At 41.2% G+C, this 15,717-nt stretch overlaps 2 protein-coding genes across 7 annotated transcripts in view; one reads left to right on the top strand and one right to left on the bottom strand.

The window, feature by feature from the left end:
* Positions 1 to 15,717, top strand: part of HDDC2 (HD domain containing 2) — a 28,778-nt gene that overhangs the window by 10,794 nt on the left and 2,267 nt on the right. Inside the window, exons 5-7 of one of the 4 annotated variants that reach the window (XR_009506163.1) lie at positions 3,140 to 3,278; positions 7,238 to 7,356; positions 8,208 to 9,255. Coding sequence is in view for 3 of the 4 variants with exons in the window: in XM_059941285.1 (XP_059797268.1) it covers positions 3,140 to 3,278; positions 6,497 to 6,594 (237 nt within the window). In the remaining variant the exon portion in view is untranslated. Of the gene's footprint in view, positions 1 to 3,139; positions 3,279 to 4,234; positions 4,992 to 6,496; positions 6,845 to 7,237; positions 7,357 to 8,207; positions 9,256 to 15,717 lie in introns of those variants that run through there. The other 3 variants (XM_059941285.1, XM_059941287.1, XM_059941286.1) reach the window with 3 other exon arrangements.
* The window catches only part of TPD52L1 (TPD52 like 1), a 98,957-nt gene continuing 94,931 nt past the window's right edge, over positions 11,692 to 15,717 (bottom strand). For 2 of the 3 annotated variants that reach the window (XM_059941281.1, XM_059941280.1), the window contains one exon: positions 11,692 to 12,332. In XM_059941281.1, coding sequence (XP_059797264.1) covers positions 12,204 to 12,332 — 129 coding nt within the window. In that variant the 3' untranslated portion in view covers positions 11,692 to 12,203. The remainder of the gene's footprint in view (positions 12,333 to 15,717) is intronic. The other variant, XM_059941284.1, reaches the window with a different exon arrangement.

Genomic DNA, 15,717 nt, shown 5'->3' on the forward strand with positions numbered 1-15,717 from the left:
TCTTTCACCCCCTAAAACTCATAAGTACCTCCAAATAAGACCTTATTTGGAGCTAGGATTTTTACAGAGGTCATCAAGTTAAAATGAGGTCATTTGGGTGGGGCGCTTTTCCAATATGACTGGTGTCCGTATAAAAAAGGGGAGTTTGGATGTAGAGACACACATATTGGAAGAATACCATGTGAGCATGAAGAAGGCCATCTGTAAGCCAAGGACAGAGGCCTGGAGCAGTTCCTTCCCTCACAGCCCTCAGAAGGAACCAACCCTGCAAATACCTTGATTTCCAATTCCCAGCCTCCAGAACTGGGAGATAATAAATTTCTGTTGCTTAAGCCACCTGGTTTGTGGTACTTTTTACAGCAGCCTTAGAAAACTAATTCTGTCTCTCTTTCTTCCTCTTTCCCTGATATTGTGCAGTGGCTACTTTATTATATTCTTCATTATTTTTTAATTATCTCTATATTCTCTCTCTTTGGCTCTTTACTGTATCTGTTAAGAGTTTTGTACGGTTATAGCTGAAAGAAAGCCTGTTTCCAACTCCCTTATTTTATGGATAAGAAGACTGGAGACTAAAGAGCTTTGCCTTGCCCAAGGTCTCTTAGCTAGCTGGTGACAAAGCAAGGCCACAAGCCTGCCTCCTAACTCAGCATTTTCTTTATGTCATTATGCTGTATGTCAATTAACTGAACAAGCATTTATAGTTCTTTTGTATTCATGATACTGTGTCAGTTACTTACTATTAATTGTAAGAGACCCTTGGTTTCCAGGGGCTGCTGTAACAAATTACCACGAACTTGGATGGCTTAAAACAACAATGTATTGTCTCACAGTTTTGGAGGCCAGAAGTCCAAATCAAGGTGTAGGCAGGGCCATGCTCCCTGAAGGCTCTGGAGGAGGATCCTTCCTTGCCTCTCCCTAGCTTCTGGTGAATGCGTCTTCCAGCTTTGACATCCTTGCCTTCTGAATACGTTGTTTGAGTCTCTGCCTCCTTAGTCAGGTGATGTTCTTCCTGTGTCTGTATCTGTGCCCAGATTTCCCTCTCGTAAGGATGTCGGTCATTGGATTAAGGTCCATCCTAATCCATTATGACTTTATCTTAATTTGATTACATCTGCAAAGAGTCTATTTCCAAATAAGGTTACATTCGTACGTTACAGGTAGACATATTTTGTGGGAACACTATTCAACAGAGAACACAGATTCTCATATTAACTTAGCATGTTTTAGATTCATGTACATTGGCTTCAATACCAGATTTCCAAGGTTCAAATTACTGGCTCCTCTGTTTACTAGCTATGTGATCTTGGGCAACTTACTGAACCTCTCTGTGTCTCTATTTCCTCATCTATAAAATGGTACTAATAGTAGTATACCTATTTTATAGGGTTGCATGGCAATCAAATGAATATATGTAAAGCAGTTAGAATATTGCCTGACACATAGTACACTCTATTTTTCTGTCTCCAGTCCATATGTTCTGGTTTTGATTTAACTTAGTACTGGTTACACAGAAAATGGCAGTTGATTGATTTCTGAAATGTTAATCACTGCTATTCACAACTGTAAATAGCTATCAGCCCAGAGGGTCACATCTAGTTAAAGCAATTAAATATCCTTGATTATAATTTATCTTTTACCATAGAAGTGTGAAGTCAAATTTTAGTAAGTCAAGGGAAAACATTTTCATTTTTTTCCTCGAAATATGACAGAAAGATATCCACCCTACCACCTGCATTTTGCTTTAAAGAAATAACCCTTTGCATCCCAAGGCAAAGCAAGAGCTGCTCCCTGCCATATGCTGAATGCCTGCCTGGCACACTCACCTGCCCTTGGATTGTTTCCCAACACGCAGCTGAAGATACTGTTGGGTTAACAAGTACCCCTTAAAAAAGCCTCTCTCTGTTCTATCCTTTGAAGTACAAGTGCAGTATTTTGGTGGGGAGTTTGATATACAGCAACATGAGGGTCCTGGGTCCCAGAGGGAGAGTCACTAGGAGGTGGGAAAGTGGAACACATAAAAGACAAACTTTATATATGTCAATACTTCATGTAGAGCCAATCTTTCCCCAAGGGAGAGGGAGGTAACCTTTGATCTTCCTCTCCTTTCCTCTCTTTCTCTTTCCTTCGGTCCTCCATGTTGAGAACCTGGAACTTGTATCTCTTTCCTGCTTGCAATCCTCATCCTTCTGTTGTTCTGCAAACCCCAATCGGAGCTGCATCTAATAAAAACCAAGAAATCTTCAGTGATTCACATCACATCACCCTGCTGAGAAAGCATGACAGGTTCATTATCTGAACACATCTAGGGTGGAATTACAAATGAGAACTTGGCAGGGAAATCAGTTGGGAATACTTTGGTCTTAATAGAAGAATGGTTCTATATAGTATTAATTGGGACTGGTGGTTTTGTGACATGTGTCATGCACTAAGAAGCAGACTGCCTCTTATTTCTGGTCTGCACTGAGGAGGGAGGGGACAAAGGGAAGAGGAAAGGTAAAAAAGCCACTCCCCGTCCACTACCTTCACCGCCTCCCTGCCACCAACACATGCACATACCCATGGCATGAAGAGTTCTCAGACCCTGGCTGTATCCTCAAGAGTCATAACCCGGAGGGACTTGATTAACTCCTCCCTATCTGGAAAGCAAGGACAGAGATTTCCATTGTAGAGTGGTAACCGAAATTAAATGAGAGAGCTAGAAATTCACTTCAAAAGGAAAAGGAAACGCGACATTACATGGAGAGGGAAATAATTTGAGAAGCATAAGATGAAATACTAGCTTGAAGTTGAAAAGACCTGCTCTACTCAGGTGGATTAAAGAATAATGATCCTGAAGACAGGTTACTAAACAGGAAGGAAAATGCTTGGAAGTGTCCACGTGAACACATGAGGCCTCGCAGGCATTGGGTGGAATAGATCGAGCTGTGAGCACCGCCTTCCCACATAACAGCGCCGCTGTTAAGCTGTGGAATTGCAGGTGACTAGTCTCTGTGATGGGTTTGTATGCAGTGGAGAAATGTGGCCAGTACAGAATGTGCTTTTAGCTGTGACTCTGATTTCAGGTACCAGAATGAGAATTTTCCTGGAATAACCTATCATGCAGCCCTAATCGTGTGGCTTTAATTGTCCCTTTACTTAGGAATATGAGACCCAATCTAGTGCAGAAGCTAAATTTGTGAAGCAGCTGGACCAATGTGAAATGATTCTTCAGGCATCTGAATATGAAGACCTTGAGAACAAACCTGGGAGACTGCAGGACTTCTTCAATTCCACAGCAGGTACGCAATGCTGTTTTCAATAAGCATCATTTGAGTTTGGCTTAGTTTACTCCTAGTGTATATAATGTTAGTCATAACATTATATTGTATACCCACTGTTGTTACCCTCCTCTGACACTTTCGTACGGAGCATCTGAGAAGCAAATGGTCGGATTTATGGTATGAGGCGACCTAGTACACAAGGGCATTGCCGCCCTGGAGTCTGTGCACCAGGTTCAGGTCACACATACTAGCTGTGTGCTTCCAGGCAGTCTCCTGACCTCTCTGTGTCCTCTCTGAAGAATGGAAATCATAATACCCTACTTAAGACATAGGCTGGTTTTGAGATTCAAGAGAGATAGTGTATGTCAAATGCATTATAATATGTAAGTGCTTCATAGATGTCAGGCCATGTTATGGTGGAGGTAGAAATAGAGATTTAAGAAGAGAAAACCCCAAACAGCTGAAGTCACCGTTGTCGTTATAGCTCTTCAGAGCACAGGCCTAAAGTCAAACCGCATGGGTTTGAATCCTGGTTCTGCCACATACAATTTATGTAACTTCCAGTAAATTAATACTTAACCTAGCTCTGGGCCTTCGTTTCCTTATTTTTAACTTGAGGATAATTACAAAATCTACTTTATAGGGTTATTTGAGGATATATGTGAAGTGCTTAGAATAATGGCTGGCAACAAGCCTTAGCCATCTTCATTGTGATTCAGCTTCTGGAGTGAGGCACCAGGTGCACTGACCGCTGGTGTTCATGTTGCTCCCTGGAGTAGAACTCCATCTCTCTCCCCCGGGAGTTCTTCAGGCTCAGCCCAGCCTCCATCTCCCCTGAGAATACTGTTAGCGATGATTTTTGGGGGACCTCTCTGGACCCTTTTGTGACCTCATCAAGTAGAGGAAAGTCCCAGCTCCAAAATATGATTTGCATTGTAATGAAGTTGATTTGATTTTCCTTCTCTCTTTTCCAGCCCCACTACCTCTGCCCTAGACAAGGCCCTCATTATTTCTGTATTGGACTGTTGTTATAACCACCTCATTTAACCCGCTAGGCTCATGAGTTCATCCTGCATGTCTCGGTGCTTTCCTCCTTTGTAGATATAGGTATCGTCACCTCTTTGTTTTTTAAACGTTTGTGGCTTTCCTCTTCTGACACTTTTTAAGTCGTCTGAACAGCTCTGCAGGCTAAGGCCACTCAGCTGTCTGGTTTCCTCTCCTAATCCTCCCTGTCACAGCTGAGCGTTCCCTTCTTTTTGCTCAATCTGCCCTTGGTCTGCAGCCTGCCTTAGCGTTGTCACAGTCTGACCTGCATTCTCCGTAATGATGTTCCTCGCTGGGTTTCTTTCCAAAACCCCACTTGCCCACCCTGCCCTATCGTAAGCTGTTTGAGGGCTGAGACCAACCAGCTTTGTCTGATCTGTCCTTGATATAGGTGATGCTCAAAATGTTTGACTTTGGTTCAATGGAATAGTGTTGTAAACCAGGGGTCAGCCAGCTATAGCCCGTGGGCCACACTGGCTGCTGCTTGTCTCTATCAATAAAGCTTTACTGAAACAGCCACGCTCTGTCTTTCTCTGTTGTCTATACTGCTTTCATGCTACAGCAGCAGAGCTGAGTAGTTGGCAGCAAAGACCAAACAGTTCACAAAACCTAAAATATTTACTATCTGACTCTTTACCAAAAAAGGTTTGACCAATGATTGGGTTACTAGATAGCATATTTCCCCAATAAGGTAATAAAAATATGTCATGTTTATGTTGTTCTTTGCATTTTAATACTATTATCTTCTATTTTGGTACATTGACAATGAAAAATAGAAAATGAAACATGAGAATACTAGTACAATCAAAAACTATGGGAGCTGGAAGGGTCATCTGGTTTAAACTCCACATTTTATTGAGGAAGAAACTTGAGCCTGGAAAGAGGGTGATGTGCCCACAGCTGAGTTGAGATTAAGATTCACTGCACTTTCCACTCTGGTGCACTATTTCTGGTAAAAAATTAGTAAACTTAAACAGTGTAAATGATGTAAGAAATGGTTTCTTACCATTTCTTGCCCTGGTTTGGACCAGGGTAGTAATGGTAGAAAAAGTAAGAAGTCAGATTCTGGATATATTTTGAGTATAGAGTCGACAGGATTTGTGTATGGGGGTGTTTATGAGAGGAGTCTGAGGATTTTGGACTTCCCACTAGACAGGAAAGATGGGGGGAAGAATAGGTTTGGAGGAAGAAAATCAGGGGTCCCAGAAGCCGAGGGAAGAAAGTGTTTCAAGAGGGCAGGAGTAGCCGTCAGATTAAGCAACATGGAGCTGATCGGTGTCCTTGGTAAAAGCAGTTTTGGTGGAACGATGGTAAGTCTGACAGCATGACTTTTACACAGTGGGGCAGAGGGTGGCCGGGAAGCAACGAGGAGCGTGGAGGACAGGCCCTGGCCTGGTGGTAGGAGCTGCATGAGACAGAAGACAGCCGCGGCTGGAGGGCCTGCAGAGAAAGCTGTATCCTCAGGACCAGTGGGTGTCAGTCAGGGCAAGAAAGTGAAGGGGACATTCAGAGAAGAGATGGAGCCTAGCGAATCAATGGAATAGAGTTAACTGTGGAATGAAGAGCAAGCAACAAAAGGCACTGGCAAGAGAAGACGGTCAGGGAAGAAGAGACGGTGGGTTTAACGCCCCCCGCGTGCTAGCCACCATCCACCTAAGATAGCTCGGAGCTTGGTCGCTGCCCAGGGCAGAAGCCCAGAGGGTGCCAAGGAGCCAGGAAGGCAGCACAGACTAGCCGGTTTCATTGTAGATGTTTGCGTCCTGGGACAGCCCAGACCCCCTGGTCTTCCTATCAGTCTTTATATATGTAGGTGCATTGTTCCCCACAACGAATTGCAGATTCAGAATGGACAGCGATTGTTCTCAGTTCTCTGGACTCCATCCTCCCTGAGTTTCCCTGCAGTTCCTGCTAGGGGTATTCAGAGGCTGCCTGGTGAGATTTTCCCCAGCTCTGCCTGAGCTGTAGTTCTTTGCCTGATTCTCATCCTCATGCTTGATAGCAGCTGGGGTGACGTAGCATAAGCTCCGAGGGGTTGCCTTTGGCCTCTCTCCAGGACCTGGAATCTTACTCTGCGTTGGAGTGAAGTATGGGTCAGATCACAGACTCGAGCTCCTGACAAGCCCTAGGATCCAGCTGGAGAAACTGATGTAGTCACTTGTCGTTGTCTTTTTCCCCATCTTCTTGCATTGCAGGAAAATTCAGTCACCCTGAGATAGCCCAGCTTGTTTCTGAACTTGAGGCAGAAAGAAATGCTAACATAGCTGCCGCCGCCAGTGAGCCACACTCGTGAGGTGCACTCCTGTAACAAACATTTTATTTTTCTGTTTCATGGTATTGTGTTTTGCCACTGTTGGTCTGTTGATTCCCCAGATGTGAGTCTGTTTATTTTCAATTGCTGGGACTCCAGCAAGAAACGTGATACAATTTGGACAGTAAAAGAAGCTACAGAACAGGGTGTGGTCCTGAAAATGCCCTGGATGAAGACTTGGAGGGTGGGGGGCTTTTTATGAACTGAATAAATAAATTTTGAAAACCTTAAACTTTGGAATATTTATTACTGATTTTAAGTCATCTTATTCTGAGTTAATAACCTACCTCCCTGAAGTCCAGATTCATTGAACAATAGAAAATTTAATTATGATTGCTTTTAAGAAGATTCTTCAGCTGGCTTAGTGATAAGGATCCAGGAAAGACAAAAGTATCATAATGCATTCTCCCATCAGATGAAATGTTGCTTTATTCAGATTCTGCAGCCAGATTTTTAATTCACTATGATCTGCTTTAGGCCCCTGATCATAGACTTGTAAACCTGGTAACTGGTTCTGCCTCCCCTGCTCAATCCTTTCTGTTATTTGGGGAAATAAATCTGGGCATGCGATCTCAAATGGCATTTCTCTTCCTCTGTTTTTCCCTGGCTGATTTATATTCTTTAGACCTTGATTATGAGAATATTTATCACCAGACAAGAAATATATGAGTTATACTGGGTCACGGGACCTTTTGGAGAGAACACATCCGACCCGACTTCTTCCCCTCATTTCCCTTTCATAGGGTAAGTAATCTGCCCGCTTGCCTTTACATGTTGCACAGCCACTGAATGGTGAGGAAAGGGAGGCTATCCACGCAGACCTGCTCAGTAGTTTGGTGGGAGCATAATGCCTGTCCCTTTAATTCAAATGTCAGTTTCCATTTGAAGAAGGCCTAAAAAAGCTGGCATGGTGAGAATCCTGGGCACCGTTTCTTTGGAAACTCTTTGCAGTATCCATGGATACCCAATCTGCCGGAAGCAAGGTGCATGATCTCTTTAGGAGCAACACAAACGTGTACATAGAGCTGATCTGCATTGAAAAGAGCAGTGCTTCTCTGCACTGAAATGCTGTTGCATCACAGCAACAGTATGTAAAAAGCAGTAAATAGTTGAAAGTCAGCAAAGTCTGGTTATTAATTGGAGATATGGTTAAGAAGAAAACAACTGTATCTATCAGTGTTTTGGAGTTTTTTCTCCTGGCATGAAAACATGCACACAAAATAACCCTTGATAAAGTTCAAATATTTATAACCAGAAGATTCTCTGTGGCCCTGGAGTTTTATTTGGGTTGTTTGCCTGCTGTAATTTTCATAAATCCACACAGAGACTTTCGAAGTCTTTACTGGGTCAGACTTAATACTGGTCACAATCATTATCTCAGTTTTCCATTTACCTACCAAATGAGGGTTCACACTTAGTCCTAAAGCTTCCTTATTGGGCTAATATATTTAAAAACAAAATGTAATGGTGTTATAAATAAAATATCCTTTAATAAGGACAAAACGAAGATCAATAAAAGAAGATAGCTATTGCATTCACCAGCCAGTGTCTACAAATAGTTAAGCATTATCAATCTAATGTTTTTTTCTTCTTAGATACCTGTGCTGCTTGTCTGGAATTGGTCTTCTGAATAACAAACCCTAGAACTATGTTGCCGAGTAAATAATTATTCTTGGGTTGAACTGTTGGTTCGCAGACTGGCTCCTCTACACGGAGGGCAAGGAGAGACGGAAGAAGAGGCAGGCACTCCAGCTTAGTAGGTGGCCAGTTCACAAGCAAGGCAACTTACATATGCAGCTTGTCTGGGGCAGCCTCAAGACAAGATCTCTGCACTCACCTGTCAGAATCTTGAGTTTATATAGAAGCTTTAACTGGCTTCAGTCAGTCATGTGTACCATCCAGATAGTCTCAACCATTTCTGTCTCAAGGCAGCATCCTTGAAACAGCTCCTAGTGTGGGAATGGTAGGTGGAACACACATTACATGCACAGGGATGGGGTGAGGACCCTCTGATTGCCTGGGTCCAGCTCTCTGGTCAGCTGGTGGTCACATCCTCCTGATGACCTCCTCCAGCATGAACTCAACAAAAAAAAGAATTCCTTGTTACCTCTTAGGAATGAGGAAGAGACTACCCCGCACTCAAAAAGAGGAGCAGCTGGAAGGGTTGGTCTGCAGGGGGCACCTCAGGCTAGTTCTCCCTGCCTCTTCCCTGGGGCTGATCTGGGTCGGGTGGAGGTGGGGGTGGTTCCTTCTCCAAAACAATTCCTTGTTTTCCCATTGTTTGTGGGCTACCATTTCCCTAGCTCTTAGGTAATTCTCAATGCCCTTATATTTGACAAATAGTAATTCTAACAGAATGGCCAACCTGTTCATCTTAAAGTCTTGTAACATATGCTCTGGGATAAATGACTAACGAAGTGCCTTGGGAAGAGCATCCTCTGTACCCTGCATTTTTATTTAAGTAACTTGCCAGTCTTTATAGACAAAGTGAGATTGGGGATGATTTCTGTGGGAGACTTAGGATTATGTTATTTGTGGTTTGCCTTGATATATGTACTCTTTATGGTAGAAACTGAAAGTCAAGTAGAAATAAAATAAAGAACTTTACCATTCTTAAATAAAGATTATCAAAAATAACCATAAGATTTTGCCAAATATAGTTTGAAATTATATTTGAATGCCAGGTTTGAAGAAGTTGCTTTACATGTCATATTTAAATCACTTTTTAACCTTATCACCACCTTACTTTATTGTACCCATCCACACTCCAATTTAATAAAAAGTGAGAGGAGAGGCTTGGGGTTAAAGTTCACAACCTTATGCACCACTTTACAGTGAAGTTCAACAACTTTCAAGCTGATGGGTAATTTTGGAACAATGCACTGTGGCAGAAGAGCCGCTTAGATTCCCAGAGTTCTCTTCACATTGACCACTGTGAGTGGCATGGCTTATCAGGACAGTTTGTTCTGTTGTCTACGGTTCAAGAGCAGATTTATAAGAAAATGTGTAATTTAGGGAAAGATACAGATTGCTTTGCTGACATGACCTACCAATTGTCATAGTCTATGAGATACGAGTTTAAGATAAATTTGCAGTGTAAATTTCTGAATATTTTCCATCAAAGCAACAGGATTTAAAAAGTAATGAATGGTTAAATTACAGAATGGCTTACTTAAAAAAAAAAAACAGTTTATTTTGTAATCACAATTCACATTGGAATTTTCAATTATTGAGATGCATTTTTGGTATCATACATGTTGTGGCATTTCGTATACTTGGCTGACCTGACCTGAAGTCGTTTTGATTTGTTAGCAAAAGGCTATGTCCATTGTGTGCAAATACTGTTCAGTACTTGTGGAACACTTTAAACTACTGCATGTGAACTAAGCCCAGCTGGACAAAATAGGGCAACTCAGCGGCCAGTCAAATTGGGACATACTTGCCCATGCAAAGTCAGGGAGACACGAGCAGCTCCTGAGTGAGTCAGCAGTGAGAAGATGAGACCTACCAGCCAACAACTGATTTAATTATTCTACTCACACATCTCATGACAAAATGAAAAAAGATATGTCACGGCCATTATATCACTCCCAGATCAGAGGGAATAATTTTAATTAAAAACAAACTTTTCAATTAATAGAGGTGATGTGAATATAGTTTTTACAAAATTGATGAAATTAGAATTTTTGAAGAATGGTTTAAAATAAACAGCTAGGTACTTTCCTGGTGGTCTAGTGGTTAAGACTCCATGCTCCCAATGCAGGGGACCCGGGTTCGATCCCTGGTCAGGGAACTAGATTCTGCATGCTGCAACTAAGATCTGGCGCAGCCAAAAAAAATTAAAGTAAATAAATAAAATAAACAGATAAAATATATTTTATTTTATTTTATTTTAGCTTTGAGGCATTAACACTAATTTTCTTGATTATTTTTCTACCTAATTTTAATACTGTGTTTTCAGACTGTAGGGTTGAGACTATTGTGTGCAGAAATGGGTTGGTGAATGAAAATATGTTTATAGCAACATAACTGCATTTTCTAATACAATGCAGCGTGCTGAATGCAATCAAAGAGAAGGTGGCAGTGAGTTTACAAAACGTGACCAGGCAACTGCAGATTGGTCACAGAGAGACCGAGGACACGCTGCAGCAGGGGGTGAGCAACTCAGTCACAAGCCAGCTGGACAGGGTTTGGCTCCAACCAGCAGGCTGGGAGGATAAATTAGGGAGAATGCCAGCGCTTCTACTGGCAGGGCTCCTTTGTCCACTCTGGTTCAAGTTTATAGCCCCACACCTATTGCTCCTGAGGTTTCAGGCTTCAGAGATTATGTGGCCCTGAACCAGTTCGATTTTCAGTTAGGTGTACGGATTGTCCTGCTCCATTAAGTTCAATGGAAATTTTTAGGTTGGTCTTATTTCACTATTTACATATATCCACTTCTATTTAATAATAAGTTAAAAAATGAACAATGAACATACTATCTATCTATATTATGTATATTATATATTATTTATATATAATATATAGTTATATATATTGCTTATTTAAATTGTGAATTTTTAGTTGGTAGGGCTATTCTACATTCTACAGTGTATATTAAAAAAATGTAGCTATAGGGTGCTACTAACAACAAATGCTACCTTCTACCTAATAACAAATGTATGTTCCCATTTAGAAGAAAAAAGAAGCATATGATGTGGAAGGTAAACAGTACTGCAGAAATCTGATTGTACTGATTGATGCTTTTTTCATTCTTGTGAGCAATTTGCAAACTGGAAACAGTTGCAGAGCTCTGCTTCTCCCATTTTCTAGCAATTCCCTTTTCAGCTATCTCTTGCCTACTTAACTCAGTAGTTACCAAGTTAACTACTACTCTAGGTAGATTAGAGAGAATTTTAGAATCGTAGATTGTTTCAGCATCCTAAGGTAGCTGAGGTCATAATTACTTACATATCCTCTCTCATATTTTCCAAATTAGCAGAAGTTGATTTAAAATAGCATCTGCAGAATTATACCTACCACCTTTCAAGGTCATCAGCAGAACTGAAACGTAAAGAAATTAAGAATTCAAAGTCGTCATTAAAATCAATTATTTTAATTGCTTAAATAAACATAAGGAATTAAAGTAGGCGAGGGAGATAGGAAGCAGTTTGATGAAATTCTCAGTGTCATCCCATTCACTGCTAGAGACGGTCAGAAAGAGCTCCATCCTGTGGACAGAACTGAAAGGAGGCACTGAGCCTTCAAAGACATGCACTTCGTACAGGAGTCCAAGCAAAAATCAAAGCAAATAATTAATAGCTACATGTTTGGAAAATATGTTGAATTACACAAAAAACAAGGGTCGTGACCAACTGTGTACCTGCTGAAGCCGACATTTTAAAAGATGACAATCTATGAATACTAAAGTGTGAGGGTCATGTGGTCCATCAACACAAATTCAAGTGGAAATCATTTAATTAAACTTTCAGGAGAAGGCATTTGAAGAACAAGGTCAAGGCCTGGGTCTTCCAGTGGGATTCTGGTCTTCAAATCCGGATGCGCGCGGGCAGGGCAGGGTCCCTGGAGCGGCTGCGGGCGCGGGCGGGGCCCTAGCACTGCAGCTCCTCCCCCTCGGCCCGCCGGGGACCGCCGGCCGAGCTCTGCGCGCTGGCTTGGGCCGTGGAGCTCAGCACCTCCTCGAAGCTGCCTCCGCCGTGGTTCGTCCCGCCTACTTTCGTCTGAAACGGGTTGAGACGCACACATGCAGTTATTTCGTTATTTCTGTAATTTTAAAAATAAGATCGATTGCTTTCAAGTTCACAAATATACTTGTTTTCTTGAAGAGGGATGCGAGGGATGTAGAGAAGTTAGTTTCCTTTAGCAGGGGGCTAGGATATCATTCATATCTGGGTTCTGCGACTGGACTCGAAACTTTAATTTGTACAGATTTAGCGACTCTCTCTTTGTCTCTTCTACATCTAAAATTCTCAGTCCCTTCAGGGGCATATGTAGACCTGTGGATTTGCACCATCTACTCACTCACCCAGAGAACCGATTTAATCAAATGGAATTGGATATTAGATAAATTCCCCCAATTTCACAAACGTGTGAACCCCTTTTAGTGACTCCAGCTTGAGTTTTCCATTTGGGATTTAGTAAGGCAATCTGGATTTCTGAAAATTGTCTCTTGAAAAGCAGAGCGGCTCAATGGAACATGATTTCTGGTTTCTAATACTTGGAGAGTTGGAGATGAATCATGGCTTAAGCACTGCTCCTCTCACATCTTTCCAGGCAGTTGTCTTTATAGGAGGAATATACCTGAAAATGCAAAGTTATGATGCTTTACGAGGCTCTCTTTTTGTGTACTTGTTATTGGCTAATAAGAATATAGTCAGGAAGAAATCAATTTATAATTAAGAAATATGGTTAAGTATTTTGAAAAATTCCTTATTATAAGGTCTCTCAAAAGAATATTTAATGGTCCAAAATGCTTAATGCAAGTCTTGTTAATGGCCGCATCGGCCTTCCTTTAACCATTAACAATTTGGAAAAATACTTTGAAGAAAAGAAAGGTATAGAATAGAAGATGTTGCTCTTCCCAAAATGCTGCCTACACCTCACTGTCACTTATGATCACTCACAAGGACATAAACCACACTAGGAAATGTACCTGCCAATTGCCTGGCCTGCCCTTTTAAAACCTTAACCAGGATTTAAAAGCAGTTCAGTCATTGCAAATCACACACAAACTTTTCTCCCATTGTCACTAAAATCCCTCTCTGCCTCTGTAAATTCAGTTACTAAGTTGAATTTTTCCACTCTGCTTGAGATTGGAAAACTCATTCTGGAAAGTGACAGATTATAAATATTTTAGGCTTGGGAACCACATTGTCTCTGTCACAAATACTCAAATCAGCCATTGTAGAAAGCAGCCAAGATAATACATAAGTGAATGAGCATGGCTGTGTTCCATAAAGGCTGTATGAATGGACAGTGAAATGTGAATTTCGTGTAATTTAATTTTCAAATCACAAAATATTGTTCTTCCTTTGATTTTTTTTTTAACCATTAAAAAAAAAGTGAAAACCATTCTTAGCATACAGACCGCTCAAAAATAGGCAACCAGCTGAATCTGGCCCATAAACCTTAGTTTGCAGACCTCAGGGACAGAGCACTGATTCCTCCTCCACTCTGTGTTATCTTAGCACTGGGAAGAAGCAGGGGGTTGGTTTCAACTATCTGATTGTTCACTATGGTTATTTCTTTTCTGAGAGAGGCAAGATTAATTCAAAGTAATTAACTCTATTAATAGTTCCCATCCTCCTCTTTAGTCGCATTCTCTTTAGCAATAGAAGTCACACACAGTGTTGAAATCAGGTGAATATCAATTACTGATGTTTTCTTCTGGGCTTTGTTTTGTTCTTCTCTTCTAGTTCTTGATTTCTCAAATCAAAAGGGAAAAATAAAGAAGGAGGAAACCACTTGGAAATAAAGCAGTTTGGCCAAGAAAAGAGTGGACTAAAGGGGTTTCCTAACCATGTGGTTTTAATAACCACACACTACAATACTTTAGCCAAGGACCTGCTTAAGCAGAGATGTGAACAATAAGCTTCTCCCGCACCCTTCCCTTCAAAATGGTTTTTCATCCAAGAAGTTGTCACTGTGTCCCCAACATTATAATTGCTCTTTGCAAAAAAATTTTATTTGAATTACTGAACTGGGCTTCCTGATCTTTCATAATAAAAATATCCGGTTGAAAGGACACAAAGAAACAATAAGTGTATCTTACCTTTTTTTATGGTTTTAATTCAGGCCATACAATGTGCTCACCAAAAAGTAGGGGCACTAAAAATATGTTCTGCTTGACATGGGCGCAGAACGGTCGGAGGGGATGTAGTTGCTCATGATTCACTGGAACATGGTAAGAACAATCCAAATATGGTTTCATAGGAGCTGATTCTGGGTCTGTTTTCTGTTTGCTTGTTTTAGATGAAATAGAAATTGTGCTTATTGAGTGTACAGGTGACACCAGCCAAGATGTCAAGTAATACATTGATGTATTACAAGGATGTAGGCCGAAAGGACTAAATTTTATATGATTTTGATGAATTGGCAAGTTTTTCATGGAAAATCAAACTATCTACACAATTGGGTATAAAATAAGAACGATCCATTGGGTGCAAATGCCAGATGGTGTGACAGACTGTGTGAGAAGATGGCAGGAACGGACCTCGCTTCACAGCAGAACACTATTTCTAATAGAACACAAATATGAACACGATTCCCTTTAAGTGGTGTTTGAAAAATCAAGCTTAAAGCAGGATGTGTGAGTGGAAATACAGCATATAGACCTGCAAGGAATTTCACTCATCTGTACTGATTCATGAGTCATTCCCTCAGCAGGAAATGACCTCAGGATTGAAAAGTTACAGAAGTTTTGGAGAAGATTCAGAACACAAAAGAAAACTATGCAGAAAATGAACTATACACAGAAGGTTTAAACATCTATTGTTTAGTCTGGAGGGAAAAAAAGGAATGAGAACTTTGTAATTATCGAGGAAGTGGGAGGTTTGACACACAGCATGATTATTAGCTATTCTCCCGTTGCCTGTGTGGGCAGAGAAAGAGAAACTAGGCATTGGGTGTGACCCAGGCGGTGGATGGGCTGTGAGTCTTGTTAAACCCATGGACAATCATGCAGACATAGAATCTACTTTCAGGGGGTCTTGACACAGGCTAGTATCCAGATGGCTGAGTTAGTTTTGTGCATGTCTGAGGAAGGCAGCAGGCTCTGTACCTTCCATCCAGATGCGGTGAGAAAAGTGAGAGGCTGACAGTGTGGATTAGACACTTAAATCATGTATGAACTGTGAGCTAACCAGAGTTTCCTAAAAGCAAATGAAAACAGGTTGTTCTTTATTCTTCTTTTGCTTCTTCATACCTCCTTCTTCTAAAGGAAACCTAAAAAGTACAACTTCTCCTATGTCAGAACTTGACAACAGAATCCATCCTTCTTGGATTGTCTAAGGCTGAGAACCGAATGTTGAGAAATTAACTCCTGGGGTTTTTGGAATCTTTTGTTTTGAAACTAGATATTCTGGCATGAGAAATGTCTGTGACACT

Source organism: Balaenoptera ricei, chromosome 12, assembly GCF_028023285.1.
Source record: "Balaenoptera ricei isolate mBalRic1 chromosome 12, mBalRic1.hap2, whole genome shotgun sequence".
Classification (NCBI taxonomy): domain Eukaryota; kingdom Metazoa; phylum Chordata; class Mammalia; order Artiodactyla; family Balaenopteridae; genus Balaenoptera; species Balaenoptera ricei.